The sequence below is a fragment of the Copadichromis virginalis genome, linkage group LG23 (genome assembly GCF_057382275.1).
Source record: "Copadichromis virginalis isolate Kocher_CV1m ecotype Utaka linkage group LG23, C_Virginalis_male_GT1.1, whole genome shotgun sequence".
Classification (NCBI taxonomy): domain Eukaryota; kingdom Metazoa; phylum Chordata; class Actinopteri; order Cichliformes; family Cichlidae; genus Copadichromis; species Copadichromis virginalis.
Window position 1 is genome coordinate 4,665,282 of NC_140639.1, and position 23,279 is coordinate 4,688,560.

At 42.8% G+C, this 23,279-nt stretch overlaps 1 protein-coding gene across 2 annotated transcripts in view; it reads right to left on the minus strand.

The window, feature by feature from the left end:
- Positions 1–23,279, minus strand: part of agbl4 (AGBL carboxypeptidase 4) — a 356,132-nt gene that overhangs the window by 23,890 nt on the left and 308,963 nt on the right. For both annotated transcript variants that reach the window (XM_085447239.1, XM_085447240.1), the window contains 3 exons: positions 12,958–13,047; positions 11,280–11,394; positions 9,103–9,214 (listed from right to left, as the gene is read on the minus strand). In XM_085447239.1, coding sequence (XP_085303365.1) covers positions 9,103–9,214; positions 11,280–11,394; positions 12,958–13,047 — 317 coding nt within the window. The remainder of the gene's footprint in view (positions 1–9,102; positions 9,215–11,279; positions 11,395–12,957; positions 13,048–23,279) is intronic.

Consider the following 23,279-nt stretch of genomic DNA (forward strand, 5'->3'; position numbering starts at 1 on the left):
GGAGCTTGGATACTTTGATTGTTAGTTGGATTCTGACCAGACTGCTAACTTTCTGCTAGGCGTCATCTAGAAACACCTATTGGCTGCGTCTGTTTTATGTAAAATGGGGTCCACAAACCAATGAGAGATGTTTCAAAAAACCACTATAGGAAACAATCACCAGCAGTCTCTGTTTGCGGTGTATTGCATACTTCTTCAAAATGTAGAGGCCTCCTGTGCTTACATATATCTGGATACGTCCACCCATCCATTCTTTTCCGCTTATCCAAGCGAGGGAAGTCTGGAAAGATGGTCAGTCTGCCACAGGGTTAACACAGACAACCATTCAGACCTATGGGCGATGTCGAATCATCAGCTAACCTAACCCCACAAACTACATGTCTTTCAACTGTGAACGAGAGAGAAACCACGCAGACACGGGGTCAGCTAGATCCTGGATTCCAACACAGGACCTTATCGAATAAACCAGTTTACTTGATAGGTCTTTCCAGAAAATGGTCACTTCCAAACCCAAGTCAGGTGGCAAAATCAATTCCTAACAGCATATTTTCTATGAAGAAGGCACTGTTCTATTATGGAACCAAGTTAGCGTTAAATATTCTTGCCGGGGAAAGTTTCCCGCATGAAAGGATTCAACATAATGACACTTAAACAGTGTAAAAGTCTAACCCTTATTTCATTAGTTAGAGGAGCTGATTCAGGTCACAGGGGCACATGGTTAGTGACCCACTAATGATGTAGAAGTGACAGAACATGGCAGATGGCATGACCTGCTTCATGGATGAGAGTAAATGACACAAAACTCTGCCACCGTCTGTCTCCATCTATCTGATTTTCTCCTCTCTCCTTCGCCCTCTCAGTCTGCATCATGCTCTCAAATTGATGGTGGTATTTGTCTGTTTATGAACACAGAGGTGACTTGTAATCAGGCTGAACGGGCACAGGCAGCTCTCTGCTTCAGCCCTTTTAGTGTCACATAAGCTGTCACATCTGTTGGGAGGGCTTGCCAGGAAAGCACAGGAAGGGGAAGCGAAGGAGCGTAATAGGTACAGAGAGGAAAATGTGATAAGAAAAGAGAGCAAGAGGGGAGCCGCAGAAAAAATAATCTGAAATATTATGTTAAAAATTAAGATAAGGTAAAATCCTTTGAACTAAGTTGCGAAAAATCGCATAAAAATCGCCAGAGTATGAGAGCTTCATCTGTATCTTCCTGTGAAAAGCAGACAATTCAGCTTCCAACGGAGGGAGAATAAAGAGTGGGATGTTGGAGGAATAGAAACGACGCAGGGATGATGGGGAAAAATTGGCCGTAAATCTCAGAAATGGATCAGAAATGGTTGGCTGACACCAGAGGACGTTTTAACACACACAGAGAGAGGGGAGGGAGAAGACAGAGAGGCGAAGAAAAAGACAAATAGATGTGCAAACCGCACACACAGGTCGCTAACTTCACACATAAGGCGATTCTGACCGTTGAACAAAAGGAACAAAAGAGACAGATGTGGAAAAAGAGAGTGTGGAGCAGTCAGTGTAGAAGAAGTAGGGCATTAGGGAGGATTTCAAGGTGCAAAATCAATCTGGATGCTGTGACAGGACCTAATACGTTTGTTTCGGGGAGAGAATTAATTTTCTAATATTAAAAAGGTCAAAAATAAGCCAAAGCAACAATGACCTCTTTGTCATCCTTAACAAATTATCCAAAATGGCAACGTCAGATTGGTGGGGATACATCGGCCAGTGATGAATGCTTCTGGTAATCAGCCAATCAAAAAGAATTCTTCTCCTGCTTTTGATAAATGAGCTGGAAAAGCAACGCTTTAGGAAGGAGATGGGTCCATTTGTTTCTTTGGTCTCTTCTCTTTCCCCCCCTCCCTCTCCATTTCTCTATTTTCAAAACAAACAACAGGGTAGCTTGGGAACAGATTATAGCTCCTTGCATCACTGACTCTTTCAGCCATTTTCCCTGCTGACCAATGTTCAGCTGCAGATGGTAAATGATGGAATTTTCTGAAACAGTCTGAGCAAATATGCCTTGAGATGGATGGAGGGAAAGTTTACAAGCAGCTTATAAGCAAATGCTTAGGTCTCATTCGCACATGGGCTTTACTCGATTACATTTACTACGTCAAAAAACACAAAACACACACGCACAGATGCATATGAACAATTACGACTGGAAGCAGTGATGTATCACCAGCTCATCATCTGCTCCTGTGGCTTTAATAGGAACAAACCCTTACACTATTATAAGAATACAAAATGAGCATCTTAATGTGGTCCTACACATTCTGCACCCACGAGTATGCGAGGGTTTGCTTGTGTTTGAGCGATGCAAATTTTATCACCAGAGGGTGAACCCGAGGCTCCTGGCACCCCACCACACTACAGTCCTCCACCTATGTACGCACGTTTCAAGCTGATGCCAAGTGAACTTTGAAAAAATAAAAATAAAACAGGTCTCACTCCACCCTTTGCCCAGAGTAGGTAAAGGGTGGAGTGCCCACTCCGGGTCAGGGACGAGACCCTGCCCCAAGTGGAGGAGTTTAAGTATCTCGGGGTCTTGTTCACGAGTGATGGGAGAAGGGAGCGAGAGATCAACAGACGGATTGGTGCAGCGGCTGCAGTGATGTGGACGCTGTACCGGTCTACTGGTCGATCTACACCCCTACCCTCACCTATGGTTACAAGCTGTGGGTAGTGACCGAAATAACGAGATCACAAATACAGGAGGTGGAAATGGGTTTCCTCTGAAGGGTGGCTGGCCTCTCCCTTAGAGATAGGGTGAGAAGTTCGGCCATTCGGGAGGAGCTCAGAGTAGAGCCGCTGCTCCTCCACATCGAAAGGAGCCAGTTGAGGTGGTTCGAGCATCTGACAAGGATGCCTCCTGGGTGCCTCCTGGGCGACGTTTTCTGGGCATGTCCAACCGGGAGGAGGCCCCGGGGCAGACCCAGGAAACGCTGGAGAGATTACATCTCTCGGCTGGCCTGGGAACGCCTTGGTGTTCCCCCGGATAAGCTGGATAGGTGGCTGGGGGGAGGGAGGTCTGGGCTTCTCTGCTTGGGCTGCTGCCCCCACGACCCGGCCCCGGATAAGCGGAAGAAAATGGATGGATGGATGGATGGAAAATAAAACAGGCAATTGAGTACACTCTCCGCGTCTAAGTAGGGACCTCTTTCCTGCTACCTTATAAATATTAACCACACAAACTCCTAAAACAAATGGGAGTCTTTGACTGATTAATTGGCAACAATATTCCCTGTGCTACAATAAAGGGCACTTCCCAAAGACACGGCGAGCACACAAAAGATCCACACTGTCTCCACTGCACTGTGTGAAACTCCATCATTATGCCCAGCGAGACAGTTTGAAATTAGCAAAGCAGCATAAACAAGAGCACAGCGGTGATGACAGTGAAGGACGACGTGCACTTTTTGGAGTGATTATGATCGACGTTTATTGTTGGCTTAAATTTACTGATGTAAGGTTTGAGTTTTACCCCAGTAACAACCAGTCAGGTACATCCAGCTTGTGAGACCTCATCCCTTTGATTTTACTTCAGGAATCTGGTGAGACTTATTTTGATTCAATCATGTAAAGTGCGCCAAAGAAGTGCAGGTGTCTGATTCTCAGTGTGATCAGTAGTGACATTTAAAATCTCAGGCAGTAATTTAAATCAATACTGAACTAAAAAAAAAACAACAACAACAACCAAACCAAAAAAAAAAAAAAAAACTGAGCAAAGCCTTTGAGAACCTTTGGGCAGAAAGCTAAACTATCTTATTACAATCCTCTACAATGGAGAGAGAGATTGGTTTCTAATTAATCACCTGTCAACAAATTAACTGAAAATAATGTGTCACATTTTTATTGCCAATGTGTGAATAGAGCCTCAGTGTGCAACGCTAGCTTCTAATATCAACAAGCAACTGGCTCCTTACAGAAAGGTTACATTTTATCTACTTAAGCCAATTGAGCACGCAAATAGCGCTGGAAAAATACCTCAAATCTTGAATATAGTTCACACTCTTACACTGTTTGATATAATATACAGAGTAACATTAGTCACGTGCAGGGTCGAGATGTTGCCTACATTTCTTGGTCACAAATGGCTCAGTCACACTAGAGCGAAAATTAAACAGCAACCTCCTTGAAACAACGAAAAATCAGTGGTTGCTAATACCTGTTGCTAACAGCTGCAGTAAACAACCGGTCGCCCAGAGGTTGACCGTGCAACACCCTTAACATGGAGGCAACCACATTACTCGTTATGCGATTGCACAAGTCGCCTGGTGCAAGGCAACCTGTCTCCAAATAACTGTGGTCTGACTGGGACTGTCTGCAGTCACTCTCAGACAGATTAGTGAACGTTTTCAAATAATAACCATCTCGTTTATAACAGTTAATTTGAGTCAGTCGTGTGTAATGTGTGTTTTTGCAATAGGGAAGTCAGCTCTCCTTATATTCCTATATGAAGCCGAGGTTGGTGAGTATGCATGTCATTTTGCAGCTAAATTGCCATCCTTCAGCAACTCTGCCTGTATTTTGGGAAGATATTTCTGTTCTTGACAAAAGTTCATCACTGGGGTATTGCAAAAAAAATGCATAAAAATTGTCAACTTGATCCCATTTAATTGCAAAGTGATAGCAGACTCCATCCCCAAATGTTTGCAGCAGATGGCCCCGCCCCTTCCTGAGCCTGGTTCTGCTGGAGGTTTCTTCCTGTTAAAAGGGAGTTTTTCCTTCCCACTGTCGCCAAAGTGCTTGCTCATAAGGGGTCATATGATTGTTGGGTTTTTCTCTGTATCTATTGTTGTACGATCTACTGTACAATATAAAGCACCCTGAGGCAACTGTTGTTGTGATTTGGCGCTATATAAATAAAATTGAATGAATTGAATCTTTTACTGCATGCTACTGTAATTGTCTTTAAGTGATAAGTGACTGCGAGCAATCGCAGACCTGGTCCCCGTCTTCGAAGCAGCTTCAAATTGTGTTGGTGCTGCTGTCTCCAAGCACTGTTTTCTGTGACTGGAGCATAGTAAAAATGATGTCAGTAAACACACATCTCCTGGAGATCATACAGAAAAAATCGGCTGACAACCATTAGTTGTTTTTTAAATGCTGAGGAATTACAAACTGGGGTAAACAGTGTATTTGTTTATGTTTGATGAATAGATTATTTTAAAATGAAACATTCACTGCTTCGCTATATCTGCAAACACCTGTACACTTTGATTTAGTTTCCTCCACAGGAGGAATATTTAATCATCATTTTTATGCGGGCACTATTTCTTTGGGTGCAATTAATTTATTTCCCTCCCGCCAAACTGTTGCTGTTCAGTTTTTCTGCATTTATAGATCAATAAAAACAGTTACCAGAAACTGTGAGCTGGTTGATGGGACCTAAGTCTCTGATTTTCAAAACATCAGTTCTTGTTTAGGTCAGATTCTGCATAAACACGGGTGCGCTCCGAAAAGTGTTGAATTTCTCCATAAATATTAGTCAAATAAAAGTTTTCAGCCATCAGTGGTAATGCAGTGTAGATTGCTTCTGCTACAAGCTTTGATTTTAAATGGCACTTGTCTGGAAAGCTCCTTACAGTTATTGAAGTCATTGCCTGAACAGAACAAGGAAGTTATTTTACCAACAGAAAGCGAGTGTTGCTGCATTCACAATGACTGGGAATCACTTTGGAGTGACTAAGGTATGCGTCTCAAGAACGGTAGATGGAGTTTGAAGCTGAATGCTGGTAGGCTCCTTTGTGACTTTGAATTATGATGCCTTATGCATAGAAATGTGGGTGTTTAAAGAAGTAAAGAAGTCGTGGTGACACGGCCTTGGGGTCAGATTTATGTTCATAATGGCTCACAGCAACTTCAACCTGAGATGAGATAGAACTGTTAACTTGTTACACGACATTTCGATCTTCCATCGCAACATTTATTGGCTAATCGTTACTTTTTATGTCATGATGCTCATTTAAATGCATAAACTGTTTATGATAAACTACGCCCTGAAGTGGTGACTTATTGCCGCTGGCATATCTGGATTTGATCTTGAAATCCAGGTTTGAGACACATATTGGACTTTTGAATATAAGAAGAGGTCAACAAATTATCTACATGATGTTAGAGCTGTATTAGCAAACCACCCAAATTAGGCAAAATGCAAACAGAGATGTACACACAGAAAAAACAAAACAAAAGTCGACTTACATGTATCTGCTGCCATTTCAAAAGAAAAAAAAGAGAAAAAAGTCTGTCTAAAAAAAAATCTTAGGGAATTTTTTTCTGTAAGTTCTGTAAGTAAGTCATCGTGTCACAGTATTTCGTTTGGGCCTGGGTTTGACTGCAACACCTTCATTAGTTGCTTTTTTAGCCATTCTGTTGTAGATCTGCTGCTGTGTTTGGGAACTTTTTCATATTGCATGGCAGCATACATCTGACACTGAATGCCAGATGCACATTTGACTTGAATATTTTGGTATAGAGAGGTGTTCACGGCTGACTCTATGTCTTTAAGATGCCTGGGTCCACCATTCCTCCACCACCGTGCTTGACAGCTGGTATTAGGTGTTCGTGCTGACATGCTGTGTTTGCTTTTTGCTCTTAATCGCTGTGCATTATCTCCAAATATCTACAGTTTGGTCAGGTCCATACGAAGGAGTTCTTGTGATTTGTTCAGATGCAACTTTCTAAAGCTAAGCTGCACATGGTTTTTTTTTTGTTGTTGTTTTTTAAGAGCTTTTTCCTGGCAATCTTTCTAAACATTAAAACTTAACATTTAACATGCTAACTGAAGCCTGAAGCCTGTAGAGTCTGATATAGCTTTACTGTGATGTCTAGTCCTGGGTTTATGTTAACACACACTTGAATACTCCAGACCTGCAAACTGCTAAAACTCCTGGTTTTATCGCGGTGCTTACACTCTCTGCTGATCACTTAATCAAGAGCATTAGCAGCGCTTGGTTGCGCCTTACCTCAAGTCCTATGGTAATGGAATACTTCTTTTTCATAGGGCTCACTATATGTTCTCATGTCATGTCAAAAGTTGAAGCTGCAATTCCAGCAAACCTAAGTTCTTTGAATTTTGATGTTGGAGTTTGTTGTTATGAGTTGGAAAACTCGTTACCATTTAAAAGGTCATCTGTAGCCAGCAGACACTGTTAACATTACTGCAATTGCCCTGTGAAGGCATCATTATGAAAACCTGCACTCTTAACACCTTTTTAGACAGCTAACATGAAGCAGCGACATTAAAATGGCAAACCGGGGCTGCTGTTCAAACTGTTTTTAATTTACTTGCTGTGACTCTGCAGTCCCTGAAAGCTGCCACCCACCTGTTTGACTGACGTGCTGAATTTGGGGGAACTGTACTGCAGTGCCTAATGTGCCAGTTGGATATTTTAAAGCTATACGATGATGAATATTCTACAGAACGGGCGAGCGTGGGTCAGGATATTTATGTTTAATTTATACTTTACAGCAAGCAAAGATTGTGTAATGTTAAGAGGGGCAATCAGTTATATTTTAGCGATTGCTCCTTTAGCGGCGGCTCAAACAGTCACTGATTAATTCAACAGTCTCTCAACTGCTTCCTTAATATGGTTTAAGTGTTATCAATGCTTAATTGTTTGGTAGTGTTATGAATAATCCAGATTCCCAGGTCTTCAAGCTTATTCTAGCTTTTGTATTTTAAACAAATAACCACGCAGAGTTACCAGCTAGTAAATGGACCACATACAGTATGCTAGCTTAGCCCAACTGTTCTGCTGTGGCTGCTGCTGCTCTCCTGTTAATGGAGTCCTCCAGCAGAGCCCTCCAACCATGGTAGCCTCATTAGACTCTATGCCCGCTGAGTGAGACGAGCATGAATGGAGGGCAGCAGCACAGGGCCTCCTGGCTGCAGAGTTGGCATCGAAACTGGCATCTGGGAGCCCCAGACATGAGTAGTGTGTCTGATGGGATTAACTGGCTGTGGCGAAAGAGAGACAGAACAGGAGAGGTTGCCCAAGCTTCCAAATTAACTCTGCAAGACTGAAGGCAATCATCGGGGAGAAGGGGGCTACAGGACGACAAGTGCTGGTGGATGGTTATCAATAGAAAAGGAGAAGGAATTCAAGTCTTCTGACCCGCAGGAGTGGACTCGGGAAACATATGGTCTAATTCTGTGATATCGACTGGGCTCTTCATTTACCCAGCAGTACTGCTACAATTAGCATATTTTATTGTAAAACAATCTTCCATTAATTGTATCTGCTTGAGAATGAATGTGTGCAAATGTGCTGAAAAAGACTCGGTATAGTATCTTTTTAAAAACGAAATGCATCTGACAGAGAATAAGAACGCGCGTTTCAGGATGAAAACACATTACATTCACTCATCCATGTTTCTAAGCAGTGCTGCAGTTTTGTGGCTGTTTGTTTGTGTACATTCTGTGTCTGTTTGCTCAGGCGAGTATGTGTGAGTATGTGTGTGAGTGTGTGTGAATGACAGGCATGAGTGGATCACCCTGCCATGACAGAGTCTATCGATCAGCGTGTCAGCATCGAGGGAAAAGGTTAATCTGCCCGATGCCAGCCCCGCGCCTCACCCCGTCTCTGGCCTGCCCTGCATCCCGCCCCAGCCTGCTCCCTCTCTTATCAGGATTAGAGGAGTGTACAAAAGGGCAGAGTATTCCCAGGACACACGCTGACCTTCAGTAATCCCACCAACCTGCCGCTCTGCTTATAATTAACATCAGGAACAAAGATGAAAAATCCCTAGCCTCCCTGTGTAGCGTTCCTCCAACTGAAAGTCTCAAAGTAGAGAAGGAAAAAGTTACAGTAGATTTAAAGACTGAAAGCACACAGTCTTGCTTCAGTAATATGTTTTGAATGGCCAGGAGAGCCTAGCTGACATTCTAGAGGTGCTGACTGGCCTCCTCATGCTCCCCAGCGCACACACCCTAAACACAGACTGGAGAAACATGCTGAACCAAGCAGGGAGAAAGAAAACTGTTCTTGGGCTCAGTAGACGCTACTGTGGAGAAGGAATGTTGAGCACATAACAGAGGACTGTGTCTGTTCGCGTGCATGTGTGTGTGTGTGAGAACACACTCACCGGGTCTTGGTTCATCTGCACTATGAGTTGTTTCACAGCGTGCAGTGTGGGGTGGGCCCACGGAGAGGGATCCTGCCAGTGTCGATTCAGGTCGAAGCCCATCAGAGAACACCTGTACACACAAGCATGCGCGTGCACGCACACGCACACACACACACACACACACACACACACACACACACACACACACACACACACACACAGATAATGGAAAATCAAATGCGGTTTGCCTTACAAATGACTAAAGGCACCTTGTGGCCACAAACGGTGCAAAGTTGCACTTGCTCAAAGCTTAAGTTTAAAAGTGACCTCTTGTCTTTTTTATACAGTTCTTCACTAATTAAAAGATGGTTTTAGTATCACATGCTGAGACTGCCACGTTATAAAAATGATATAAAAAAAAAAAGCATCCCTGTGCCTGAAATCACTTCCTTACTTAAATGACTGAGTAATTTCTTTAAAACATTCAGGATATCAGGTTTGTAAATTGTCATCTTTTTTCTTTTTTTCAGCACTTTGGTTTCTTTGTAAAAAGCTCCAAATATACAAACACGGAATAAAAGATGGAAGCAGCATCAGTGTAAATTGTAAAATGTGTAAACATGCATTCTTTTTAATGGACAGCAGGGGGCGACTTCACTGTTTGCAAATAGGTTTTGACTGTACACAAAACAGCCCTCGACTCCTTGCCTCTGTGACCTCAGTAAATACATTTCTGATGACTTTAAGGGCTTTTTCACTTTTTACTGAATAAAACTATTAAAGTTATAAAGGAGGATCGTAAAGTGCATTCTCTAACTAACTATTTATCAGTCACAATTCATTAGCCAATCAGCTTGTGGTGTCTTCGGTTTCACTGTATGGTTGCAAAACACCAACGCTCAGCTTGAGGGCTCTGTAACCAGTGGGTGGCGTCACGATGGCTATCTTTCTACTACGAGTATACTAGCATTTATTGCACACTCGAAATTCAAATCCTCTAATAAAAGGGCAGCTGCTAAATATGATGCCCTACATAGTAAACTGAGATTGATTCAGGACAGAAAAATGTAGGCCACAAATTCTTACTCGATTCAGCTCGGCAAGTGTTTGAAGAGAGGAAAAAAATCCTTGCAACAAATACACATGATGCATTATTGGTAAGAAACAGTAGACGCATTAGAAGCAGACTGGGAATGAGGGAAGTGCCTGAACTTGTAATCCAAGTCCGGCTGACCGGCAGCTGAACCACGGATGATGTGGCACGTGCCCCAAACATTAGGCTGCTGTGGCGCCCAACCTTATAGTGTTACCAGGAGTGTCAAATTGCCATAATGGGATGCTTACATCTAAATATGCGCCCTAATCTGCTGTGCTTTGTGACATGTCGATCTTTGACATTTGCTAAAGCCAGTGATAATGACACAGGAGTTACTGATACTGCAGTGCAACTGAGCAACGCAGCCAGCCATGAACAAAATACTCATCCCAGGTTAACTGCAATTGATTATTTGCTCTGCATGTATCCATTTCAGTCTGCTCTCCACTGTGTCCTGCTGAGGTAGCTGTGTGGTTTCTGTGTATGCGTTCTGTGTGTCTGTGTCCACGGATGAGGACTATAACTATTCACCTACTGTCAATATGCTGGTTATCACCACTCAGTGCAAAAACAAGCCAATGACAATAGCCTGAACCATCACCAGTCGCACTGAATGGTATTACTGAGATTGTCACTGTGGGAAGCAACTAAAGAATCCCTGCACATGTATTTTGGGGACAGGGGCAAGGCACCACCACTAGATGGCGTTCACAAACACAGTGGGAGTGTGTTGCATATCTTGGTGAGCATTAGTATTCTGAGGGCTGAGCCTATTAAGTAAAAGGCAATTATGAAGAAGGGAATGAGAGGAGAGGAAAACAGAGGAGAGGAGGATGCCCACAGAGCTGCAGCAGCAGTGTTAAAGACAGAGTGGAGGAGAGGATGGACAGAGAGACTGGCAAAGAGAACAGCCCTACAGCCAAATACTATCTTCTAACAAATGCACTGCTGTGAGCTATATGAATTCATTAAGCTCTCTAAAGGTGGAGTTAAGAGGATATAACCCCACAGAGTGTGATACAAAACCATGTAATGTGTGAGTTCTACTTAGTGTAGGGACGGTTTAAAATTAAGAATTAAAACATGCACATTTGTGTACCTGTAATTGCCCAGGTAGACTCCGTCGGGATTTAGCATGGGGACTATCTTGAAGATCACATGATCTCTCAGGATCTGAGCAACAGGGTGGTGGCTCACCAGGAAGTCAATCACACCTATGAAACACAGGCACACACACGGAGGAAAATAGACTTGAAAAGAAAACCAAAGGCAGGCTGGCAGTTAATTGAGTTTTGAGAAACAAAAGGAGAAGGAAGGACAGCGAGGGGCATCATCAGAATCGAGGGAGGAATAGGAGACGTCAAGCCTAAATCGATACAAATGGAATGGAGCTGACGGCGCTGGAAAAACAGACACACGGCGGACTAAAAGCCAGCTCATCTGATCCATGATAATGCATATGCACACTGAGATAGATAGATAGATAGATAGATAGATAGATAGATAGATAGATAGATAGATAGATAGATAGATAGATAGATAGATAGATAGATAGATAGATAGATAGATAGATAGATAGATAGATAGATAGATAGATAGATAGAGCGAGCACACTTTACCTTTCCTTTTCAGTCCCATTACCTATAAACAAAGGAACCCAGCAGGAGCTAACCTGACCACTCTGAGCCGATGGAAAGGAGCAACACAGCCATTAAATCTTGCTAAAAGACAATTTCCCAAAGGTTCCTAGTTTTTCAAGATGCTTTATTAGTTTTGAGTTACCAGAGCTCAGGAGCAAAGACACCACAACACCACTGTATTTCAGGACTATAGTTTGAGTTGTTATAGAGAAATATAGGCTCAGGTATCTCTTCTGTTAAGTTTCAAGCATATTATACTCAGGTGCAAGGTCAGAATTATAATTCCTTTGTAAGTGTGAAAGGACTGACTGCTCATCCCTTTTCATTACATATAGTTTCCAGACAATATCAGAGATGTGTTATTACTGATCACATGTTGAGCTTTTTTTTTAGTACGATGAGCTAGTCTGTTAATTAGTCTGGTTTAATGGTTTGTTTTGCCTCTATCCACAGCACAGGCAGCCTGTGTGCAGTCCAGATCTGTCTGGAAGCATTTAGTGTTTTATGAAATGAAAAATACAACAAGAGGAGCAGACAAGACCATTGAGATGACAACAACAGCATTTCTCATTTCCAACATTTGACATGTTTACGTTGCACCTTTATTTAAATGTTTACATTTTACACTGTGTCTCAACTTTTTTTTGCAAATGTGATTGTGCTACATTTAACATGTTTGGAAAGAATTTTCCAGTTTGAAAAAGGCTAATGAGGTATAATGTAATAATAATGTAATCTCAGCTGGAGATCAGACATTTTGGTACTCTTGATATTTGTTTTTCTGAGGCTTGTGATAATTTGGTAAACGGGCTCTTTAATAGAAATAAAAAGTTTAAAAAAAATTAAACAAACGAAAGATCTTTAAACAAGGATTTTGAGCCGTTACATCATCTGGAGAAACCACGGATTATAAAATAAATCTTCATTTTTTTCATTTCATTTTCAGGGCGTGCAACGATGATTTTGAATTTTTGAAAAAGTGATGTAAAACATGAGTCAACAGTATCAATAAACATCCTGGTTACTAACAGCAAAATGTATACGTACTGCATTGTGCAGTGCATGCTGACATACGCTGCTGTGCACACAGGTGAGTGGTTCTGCATTTGAATCAATGACCTCCCATTAAAACTTTACCTTGACAAATAAACGAGGCGGGAGACTCTCCGGGGTGAACGCGGGCGGTGAGAAAGACCAGCTTCTTCTCCCGTTCTGCACTCATGTGGTCTAAACAGGGGTAGTGAGAGGAGTTGGCGAGGAGGAGAAGAAAGGTAAAGACAGGGTACCAGAGGGAGAAAGAGGTGGTGCTGTTAATGCATAAAATTCTAGCAGACCTTTAGAGCAACTCCAAAAACGTATTCTCGGACACAAAATAACAATTGAGAGTTGGTATTAAACTTAGATATACATGTAACCCATAAAAGTCCGGTGTGAGAGGTTGGGTCAAAACACAGGCTGACCTCACAGTCTATTTTCAGCCAGATACACATGAATCAATCATCAAACCAACACACGCCACAGAATATTCAATAGATAAGGTGAATTATACATCTATAGGGTCAGGCTCTGCTTGCAACAGGTGTGACCTGATAGAGGTCTTCTTTGAGTTAAGACTTCAGGCTTGCTAAGGAATTCTCTGTGGCTCGACGCTCCACACATACTCCTTGGAGATGTTGTTGCACAGATGTGTTTGACTTTTCTTGAGCTTTTCCGCTTTACTGGTGTATTTTTGCACACACAAGGACCACTAAACCTTTTGAGGTTAAACATCAACATCATATTTCTTCATACCAGTGTGAATGACTATATTCTAATCATCTCAAGCATGATTGCATTACTAATATTGAAAACTAAGCAACATAAAGCTAAATAACATAAAAAAGCCAAACAGGATTTATTCATTCAAACCACAAAGGTTAAAGTTTCGCTGTTTTCTTGGCTCGTGTTTCTCTTCTAATCTGCTGTTGCTAATGGATGAAAGTGATTGCGAGCTTCATTGCGATACACAAACTTAATATCTTATCGATTCTTCCACCTCTTCTGCTGAGCACAGAAAATGCTAATTAGCAACAGGGTATGCACCTTTCCTTCTCTTTAATTCCAATTTAACCTCAGAGCAATGAGTGTGTGCTTCTCTGCGTGTGGGAGCACACGCGTGTCTGTCTGAGGAGTTTGGAGTCGTAAACAAAAAAAGCATTGTTCCATTTAAGCACTCTGCCTCTGATTTTATTTCGCTTTTTCCTCCCTCTGCCCTTCACAGAGACAAATGGCTTTGCCATTCAGGAGTCTCCGCGGAGCGGGGCAGGGCGTTTGTTGTAAATGTGAGTGCTTGCGGTTTCGCTGGCCGCTGGGTGCTCGGTGTCTGTGAAATTCCATCACTTACAAATTCTACTTTGGCCTCGACCCCGGGCCACCGTGTAGGCTCCAGAACCAAGAGCACAGCCATCGCACACACTCAGATACACACACTCACTGTACAGTGCAAAGCTGCAATCAGAAAAGGGAAAAAGGCACACAGCCATTTTCCCTACAGTAAAACCAAGAACCCAGAAAGTTGTGAGCCAAACTGGAGGCAGCTGCCAAGGTCCCGACTGTCTGGGAATTCAACCATCATAGCCATGCTACATTTAGTCTCAGTGCTAGTGTGCCCTTGCTGCTTCATCAAAACAATCTCTTCCAGCAGGCTCCTGGAGCTTACAATGGATGTACTGTTTATCCCACATCGTTCTGTGAGTATCTGTGTGTATGCGTGTGTTTGCTCGTGTGTGTGTGTGAGACTATGTCTCCTCAGGGCTCTCACAAATGCTCCCCAAGTAGTTGTTGTGTTTATGTGTCTGTATCTCTGCATTCCTCTGTATCTGACTGTGCGCAGCCAAGCACTGTAGCACAAAATTAAGTCCCACTATTCCATAGGCACACTGACACCCGCAGGGAACCTGGAGGATACAAGCACCACAGCTAGGTTATACATAAAAGGAAATCGGGCCGAGGTGTGTGTCGCACAAAGGTAACACAAAGGTTAGGGTCAAGTTTCGTTTGAGTGTCGAGCATAGTTGTGCAGAAGCGTCTCCTGACCTCAAGGTGTCAGTAGAGATCAGCAGCCGGGTGGCTGTGGAGCGAGACTGGAAGAGCAGCTTGGAAGACACGAGGAAAAGAGAAAGAGAAAGAAAGGTAGCTTTCTCAAGGCGTCACAAATGATCTCATTCGCCTTTCTGGAAAAATCTTTTTGTTTGTCTTTGCTGACAGTTCTCAGGAATCAAAGTACAAACAGAGAACATTCCTCCACCAATGAATGCTTTTCCTCAAGAGTAGGAAACGTCAAACTAGCATCACTCTCACTTCAGTTGTTTGACAAGCCAAAATGGTTTTTTTGAAACTATAGTTTTATTACAAAGCTGATATAAAATAAATATAAATCATCAAATAATATAGACATGACAAGTTGGAACCAGCAGGTGACATTATATTTTGCCATAACTCATTAACTTAAGGATTAATGAGTGCAAATATCTGTAAAAACTGACAGCTGATTGACCGATTTAGTAAACATTTCATAACTATTCTGGGTTGAATTCAAAATCATGGCCAAAAATGGTGATACTATATAAACACACGGATAGTTTTGTCCTCTGTGTCTCATGTTGGCACTCACAGATCAGCCACATGCAGGGGGGAAAAAAGAGGGGGTTTGCTAATTTGCCAAACCAAAATATACATAGCCATAGCAAATGACCACACAGTGCTGGAAATAAGAAACATAAGCATGTGTTAGGATGAGACGGCTGGTGCGTCTTCAGCATGAGAGATGTTTCCATTATGCATTGGTTAGAAATGAATATGTCGGAGGGTTTGGACAAACCATTAGAGAGGCAAAGTTGAGATGATTTGGACATATGATGAAGGAAGGCATGCAGGGGGTCGGTGTGACGTAAGGAGGATGATTCTGTCCCCTAACAGGAGCAGCCCAAAGAAGAAGAAAAGGTAAACAATTATTTTACATATTATGTCACGAGTGGTTTTATTATTGTTGTTACTATTGTTATTCACCCCAGCTGGTCGTGGCAGACGGCCGCCCCTCCCTGAGCCTGCTTCTGCTGCAGGCATCTTCCTGTTAAAAGGGAGTTTTTCCTTCCCACTGTCGCCAAGTGCTTCTTCATAGTGGTTGGGGTTTCATATCTGCTATATAGCGCCTTGAAGTGACCGTTGCTTTGATTTGGCGCAATATAAATACAACTGAATTGGATTACATCAATTACCTGCAACTAGTTTAACCATAGTTATTTATTTGGCCTTTTTAATGCGTATATTTCTTTATATATAGTATCTATTTAAGTGTATTAAATTTAGTATCATATTGACTCTACTTATTATATAATTGTATTTGTACATCACTGTTGTGATTTATGTGAAGTGCTGTAATTGTGATCTATCAAAATACAGCACCTACATATGTTAGCGATCCATCAGGCGCCGTTTTTGTGACGTAAATTCTTCATCCCGCCATGGAGACGTGGTCGAGTGCCTACACGTGAAAGGTTATGTTTCTCAATTACGAATCTCTTTAATTTTAACTTCACGGCTCCACTGGCCTGTCACAACAGCTCAGAACATGACTAAAAAAAATCTAAGAGTTAGGTGAGAACGAGAATGGAGGCGTACGCTACAGTGAGAGGGAGGCGGCTGAGCAGGGGGCGGAGGGGGAGTTGACAATGAGTGAGTGAAGGCAGCGGAGGCAAAATTTATGCCCACGCTACCAAATCAAAGAGCTCCCTCAGCATATTTCTCACCGGCCAAAGTCACGAGCCCCACTAACTGCACATTACCGCTCATTCTCTCGCAGCTCGCCAGGAGGAAATAAAAAATTAAAGGATGTCAAACTATGATCAGCTCTGATAAATATGGAAATTACCAGCGAGAAGGAAAGTGCCATTGAAAAACAACATAAATCTAATGGATTCTGAAGGTCAGCCCTGATTGTGCTGGTCAGCTCTTTCGGTGACAGCAGGCTCGGGAACTTGGGGTTCAGTCTCATAAGTTGTGACGTGATGTAATTAACTGAGATCTTCTTCATCGTTCTTCTTCGGCGGGTACAAAGGAAGCCCCGTCAAGACCTTCTGGAAGACATGGCATATATTTAAATACATTTACCCTTTTTTAAGACTAAATTTGATTCAGGGAGATAGAGGTAGACTTAGCTTGTGCTTTAATATTATTGATGTCCAAACTTTCTGACGTAAAAGGCACTAAACTGTGACTATCCTCACTTTACTGGACCCTAAATAGCATCTTTGGTTTTATATTAAAGCAGATGAAATATGGAATATCTAAACACTTTGGCACACTGCGGGGAGGGATAATGTGCTCCTGCATATACTGCAGCCCTTTTCCATATACACAGTTTTTAAAAAAGCATATTATACACCAAGTCTCCAGACCAAGGCCTCCCTATTTCTCTGCCTCCCCCCCTAACTCTGCTCTGTGGATTTTACACTGTAATAAATTAGCCTCTCTTTGGTGAGATGGCAACAAGACACGCTTGAAGCTCTGCTCGGTGTGTCATGTTGAGGATGGGCACGAGCTGTAAATTGTCACTGGCGTTGAATTTATACATAGCCTTGGGATGAGCTGCGGTGCTGTATACTGCCCAGCTGAGTGAGACCCAACAAGCATCAAAGCTTTGTGCTTCTTCACCCCCAGCCCACTCCACCTGCTGACACCACCCCTCTGCCACCTCAAGGACAACCGGAGAGACAGAGAGAGGAAGAAAAAGAAAAAGCGGAGACAGAGAGAGATGGCGGTGTGTGCTGAAGAGCAGAGGGCTCTAAAGTGATAAGAGTTTTATGATGCTGTTTTCTTCCCCAGGAATTGACCAGGTCCGCGACTTAAGTTCTGTGTATGTGCATGTGGGTGTGTTTGCGCCTGTAGGTGCTCGAGAGCCTGTGGCGTGTCTCAGATTTATTCATCTCATATTATTGTGGGGAGGCAGGGGTACCGCCAAGGCCTCCCCACACATTAATAAAGCATCCCCTGTCGCTTCACACACCACACATTACACAGCTAAACTCTCAGAGAGGTGAGAAGGGGTGGGAGAGGGAGCGGAGGAGAGACGCCTAAAGGAGGAAAACAGTATGAATGTTACTAATTGTCATGAAAATAGGAATCCTGGTGTTTTCTCTGAACAGACAAAGAAATGAAATCTACAGAGTGGAGGATATTTACACAGACAGGTGTGAGGACGGAAACACAGAGGACGACTGGAAAGATAAAAGGAGAAAGGACGGTGAGGGGGAGACAGAGAAGCAAACAGACAAGAGGCGAAGAGGAAAACAAAGAGAAGCCAAAAACCAGCAAAACAAACACAAGAAACTTTACTCAGCTACTTTATAATTTGCTTAGCGAGTGAATAAGATCGTTGCATAAGGGCATCGCCTATAAACTGCTGCATAAAAACACACTCGCATTAATTCCTGATTGCCCAAGTTAGTTTACCAGTGTAGCTAGGCTGCAGCGATACGAAGCTATTTGTAATCTGTGAAAGCGCAAACTCCCAAATCCACTCTTACGCTTAATGATGCCACTAAAGAAGAAATCAAAAGCAGGAAAGTTAAAGACAGAAAATATGTCAAAGTCATGCTGCACTCTGACATCTTATGGGAGGGATCCTAAAAACTGTTACAGTGGGATGACTTAATGATCTGTAAACAAAGCCAAAATACATCGTTCTTCACCCTCAGCTCAAGATAACTGCGGTCATAACGATAACAACAACTTGGATATATTCCAAATCACTAAATGTGTCAAAAGTCGCCCGGCAGGTTCTTTGTCGGGGTTCGTCTCTACGGCTTCGTTGGCATTCAGTCCAAGTCTTGTACAGAAGAGCGGATCTGAAATTCTTTCGCACCTGATTCATGTCACAACCGATATGATGGCTCTGAGTCAGAAGCTTGTGAAGAAGTCATAGCAAGAACTGAGTGGCGCAGCATTGAAAAAGTACATAATATCAATGTAACTCTGTTACTGCTTACTAGGTAGGGAGCCCTTCTCAGGGTTCATAATGGTTTGCTTTTCTCCCTCAAGCCTGAGCTGAAAGGGAGAAGCAAAAGCTTAGCTGCCTCCATAAAAGCTCAACTGTCCCACTGTCGTACATGTTATTTTGCTGTGTTATCTGAAAATTTACAATGGTGGGTCAAAAATTTTAATTGCTGCCTTTGGCTTTATTTATTGAGCTCACTGTTCAATTATGGGCTACGTCTTGTAAATTGTATTACTCAACATGACAGCGTAATTGCTGTTTGAAAGCCCTCTGTAAATTGGAGAAAAGTAATTTTGAATTGGACGAGGGGGACAGAAAGACAAAGGCAAGTGAGCCAAAGGTAAAAGGGGACACGAAGACATATGGTATGATAGAGTATGTGCTAGATTAAACCGCCTCTACCTCTGAATTCTCCCTTTACAAACTCATCCTGTCGTCTGCTCGTCTCTGCACTCGTTTCCCTCTCTGTTTCCTTCATCCTCTTGACCACCTTGGGTGTGTGTGAAGCTGACGATCGCAATCAAAAGCAGAGATGCATTGGTCAGAGGTGTGTCTGAATGTGTGTGTGTGCCTTTTACAAAGAGACAGCACGGGCCTCGGGAACGGTCAGTCCGACTGGCATCGCATCCAGACGGGAAAGGGGGAGGGAAAAAGTGAAGGAGAGACAAGAAAATTGGGAGAGTCATAAAAGGGATGAAGGGTGGAGGGAGACAGAGTGGTGGCAGCAGAGGAAACCCTCGAGAAGACAGCATGTAAATATGCCAACGGCGGGCCTCTTAAGTGGAGATGAAGAGGCGGCAGGATAAAAAGCACTGAGCACTGTGTGATTATGGATCAATTTGCCGCAATCAAGCCCCCTTATGGCTGGTCCCTGTGAAATGGAGAGATTTCTGCTCTTCAAGGGCAGTCGTGATGACAGTGGAGGTCACAGACGATGGGAGTGACAGAGTGAGACACGCTGACGGGAGGAGACGAGCGTCGGAGGGGAAACGTGCGGTCCTAAACAAGGTGCTAGCCAGCCATCAGTATTCAAGCCTGAGCTGAAGGGCTTTCTAATTATGTTAACTGAGAGGTGGTGGTGAAATGCAGGCCTTTGGTCATCATTGACCACAGAGCAGAGAGCCACCAGTGCGAGCTCTGGTCACATTCTGCCAACAAATGAGCACTCAAGTGGAAGCTCTATGACTCTTCTATTTTATGCACTGTAAAAATTTCTGGCAGCATTTGGAGGTTTTAACGTGTGTGCCGTGTTGCACTGGAGATTTGATGGCATCTGTTGGCTTGAAATCTATTTGTTTTTTCCAAATTCATGTCCTTTAAAACACAGGACATCCTTATTTTTAAATCCTAGGATAAAACAAACTCAGTTATAGGCCAGAAAGGGTTGAGAAAGCCTTCCTCGCGACCACTGTTTGCTTTCGCTTTGATCTATTTTACTCTTTGTCTGGTCTTCAGGGCCAACAACAGCGTGGTTCTCTCATGCCGTTTAGAAGCAGCCCGTATCTCTTTGCAATCACATGCGGCTTTATGAAAGCCCCTAAGTGTTGAGCATGGGTGCGATAGGCACTTGTCACAGAGGACAAGACAAAGATCCACTAAGAGAGAGACAAAGAGGGAGCTCTTTCATGTATCAAAAGCAATAGGCCCTTTTGGTGATAGGATATGGCCGTCTGGCGCAAAGTCAGAGGCGGGACTGCTTAGGGTTTAAAGGCACTGGTTGCGGGCCTTTCTGAAACTCTGACTTCTCCTCTCTTGGCTTCAGAAAATGATGACAGGAGGAGAGGAACATAAAAAGGAGGGATGGCTGGTCTGTGCACGGCATGATACAGAATCAGAGGCAGCCAGTAATAGCCTTTTTTGAAGAATGCGCCACTGAACTTTAAGGGCCGTCTTGCTTGAAAGGACAAGTTACAAATAGGAAGAAAGGAGAGGGAGAAATGATTTCCCAGGGATATACCCCCTACTGCGCTGCCCTATCGCTGCACCGCAGTGTAAGAGTGTGTGTGTACTGTACACAACCGTGTATTCGGAGAATGCAACATACGACGTGCAAGCCAACGTGCAATACGTGCAACACATCTCCGCCTGTTTTCGAGCTCTAAAGAGACGACGAGGACAGAGTTTGTTCTTAAATGTCATTCGGGCCACTGTTGCTTTTAAGAGAAACGGTTACTAAAACCGATCCGACAAGCAGAACAGACAGGCAGTCAGATGTACAGACAGGACTGATGTGTAGTTCTTTATTACTCCGTCTCTTCGTACCTATCAATAATTTCTGAGCCACAACAATACAGTCAGGCTGAGGTAAACAACCGTAGTGCATCCCAGCTTTAATAACTACCATAACACCTTCCAGCTATGTCTTTCATTCTTTTTGTCTTTTTCCTTCGCTTTCTTTTAGATTCTGTCTTCTTGTCTCTCATCTTTTTCTCCTCACGTCTCGACAGCAACACAAAGTTACTGTAAATCACTTTCACTCCTCTCCAACTTTGCTTACACACATACGCAGCATGCAAATCACTCGCATTTCTTTTTTGTTTATGGAAGAAATATATGCAGGCTTTGTGTGTGTGTGATCATGTGTGCATTGCGGCCATCAGCTCGGCTTGGCGGCAGCGACAATGTCATTCAGCAGTTTAGTAACAGGCCATTACCTTGTTAATACCAGTCTAATGGGCGGTCTGCTATTTTAAAAGCACAGCCATGTTTGTGCCATTAACAGCCACTTAGTGCTTGTCTCAAATCAACAGGCCATTGGGACACGCAAAAAACAATAACAAAATAACAGAGACAAAGAGATAATATGCCCTTTTTCTTTATTAAAACCATATTCTATCATAATTCGCGTCAACAATTTAAAGGACACAGTTGCAAAGATGAAAGGAAAGAGCACAAAGAGACTCCACTTCATGCAGCAAACGTCTAAGATTAAACCAATTTGTGCATATGATCATAATATTTAGATGCACTTTTATTTTGCTGCTACTGCTGCTCGGTTCTTTTAGGAGGCTAATATTTTAGCATGTTAACGCTGGAATGGTTGTGTTGGAACATGAAAATACACAAACACATAGATTTAAAAGTAGTACCAGCTTGCAGTTAGTCTTTTTAGTACTACCGCTGGGACTCCAAAAGCCAGATATTTGCAAACTGCATTCCATTTGTTCTTTTGCTTGGTTTGCATTTGAAAGTTTAACAAGAGTTTATCTTTCCCCAAATACTTATGTGCCACATTTCTGCTGGTAGCCTGCCAACTTCACTCTGATGATCAGACTGTGAGTGACTGATGCTTGTAAAACAAAGTGTGTCACATGAGAGGTGCTGACAAGTGTGTTTTTGAGCTTTGGACAAGGCCTGCACAAATGTCTCCCCCCCCCACCCTATTCCCAGCCTCTGTGCTAAGCTAATCTCTTTGTAAGGAGATCCTTAGCTATCTGTCTGTAATATTGCAGTAAATGTGCCATCTAACTCACCGAAAAAGTAAATAGGGGTAAGTCTCCCACCCCACCAAATCTATCCCAGAGGTTCACCCTGGACAGGCCGCCAGTCTGTCGCAGGGCTAACACACAGAGGCTGACAACCATCAATCCATTCTCTTTCACTTATCCTTCTCAGGATCGTGGGGGAGCCTATCCCAGCTAGCATAGAGGCGAGAGGTGGGGTACACCCATAGAGAAAAACAAACATTCACATTCAGTTTCGTATCACCAGGTAACCTAACCTTCATGCATGTTTGTGGGCTGTGGAAGGATGTGGGAGCATGCAAACTCTACACAGAAAGGCCCCAGACTGAATTTGAGGTGAGGTGACAGTGCTAAATACTCTACCACCATGCTGTAACCTAAACCTTACCCAAACATGACAGACATGGCCTATAAAAAAATATCATGCCTTTAGCCTGCACCTTTATCCATGTAGATCTGAAGGGGGGACCACAGATGCTGTCTTCAAAATGACTTTGGTGGATCAAAACCACAATAAAATGATGATAAGATAAAGTCAGTCTGCTATCCTTTTGTGACTGAATCAAATTGGCAATTAAATGCGATCTATGATAACTAATTACATTCAAAGTGCAGCGAGAATTGATCTGAAAGTCAAGTTCAGAAATTCCTCCACAAAAAGTGACGCAGTTGCTGCAGGACAGGTTTTAACTGACACAGGTGTTTGGCAGCTTTGCTGTTATATAAGCATGTAACCAGAATACAACCAGTTAGCAACCAGCTGTATTGAGTCCCCTAGTGCAAAGAGACATGTAGCATGAAAGCTACGGTTATTGGTGGAGAAATATGTTCAATGAAAAAAATGTTCTTTTGAACCAACTTTTAAAAAATCAGTCTAATTTGTTACAGCTAAATTTATTATTTTTACTAAGACTACAAGTTTGATTTGACTGAAAATGTAAATTTGTATTTAAAAAAATCTT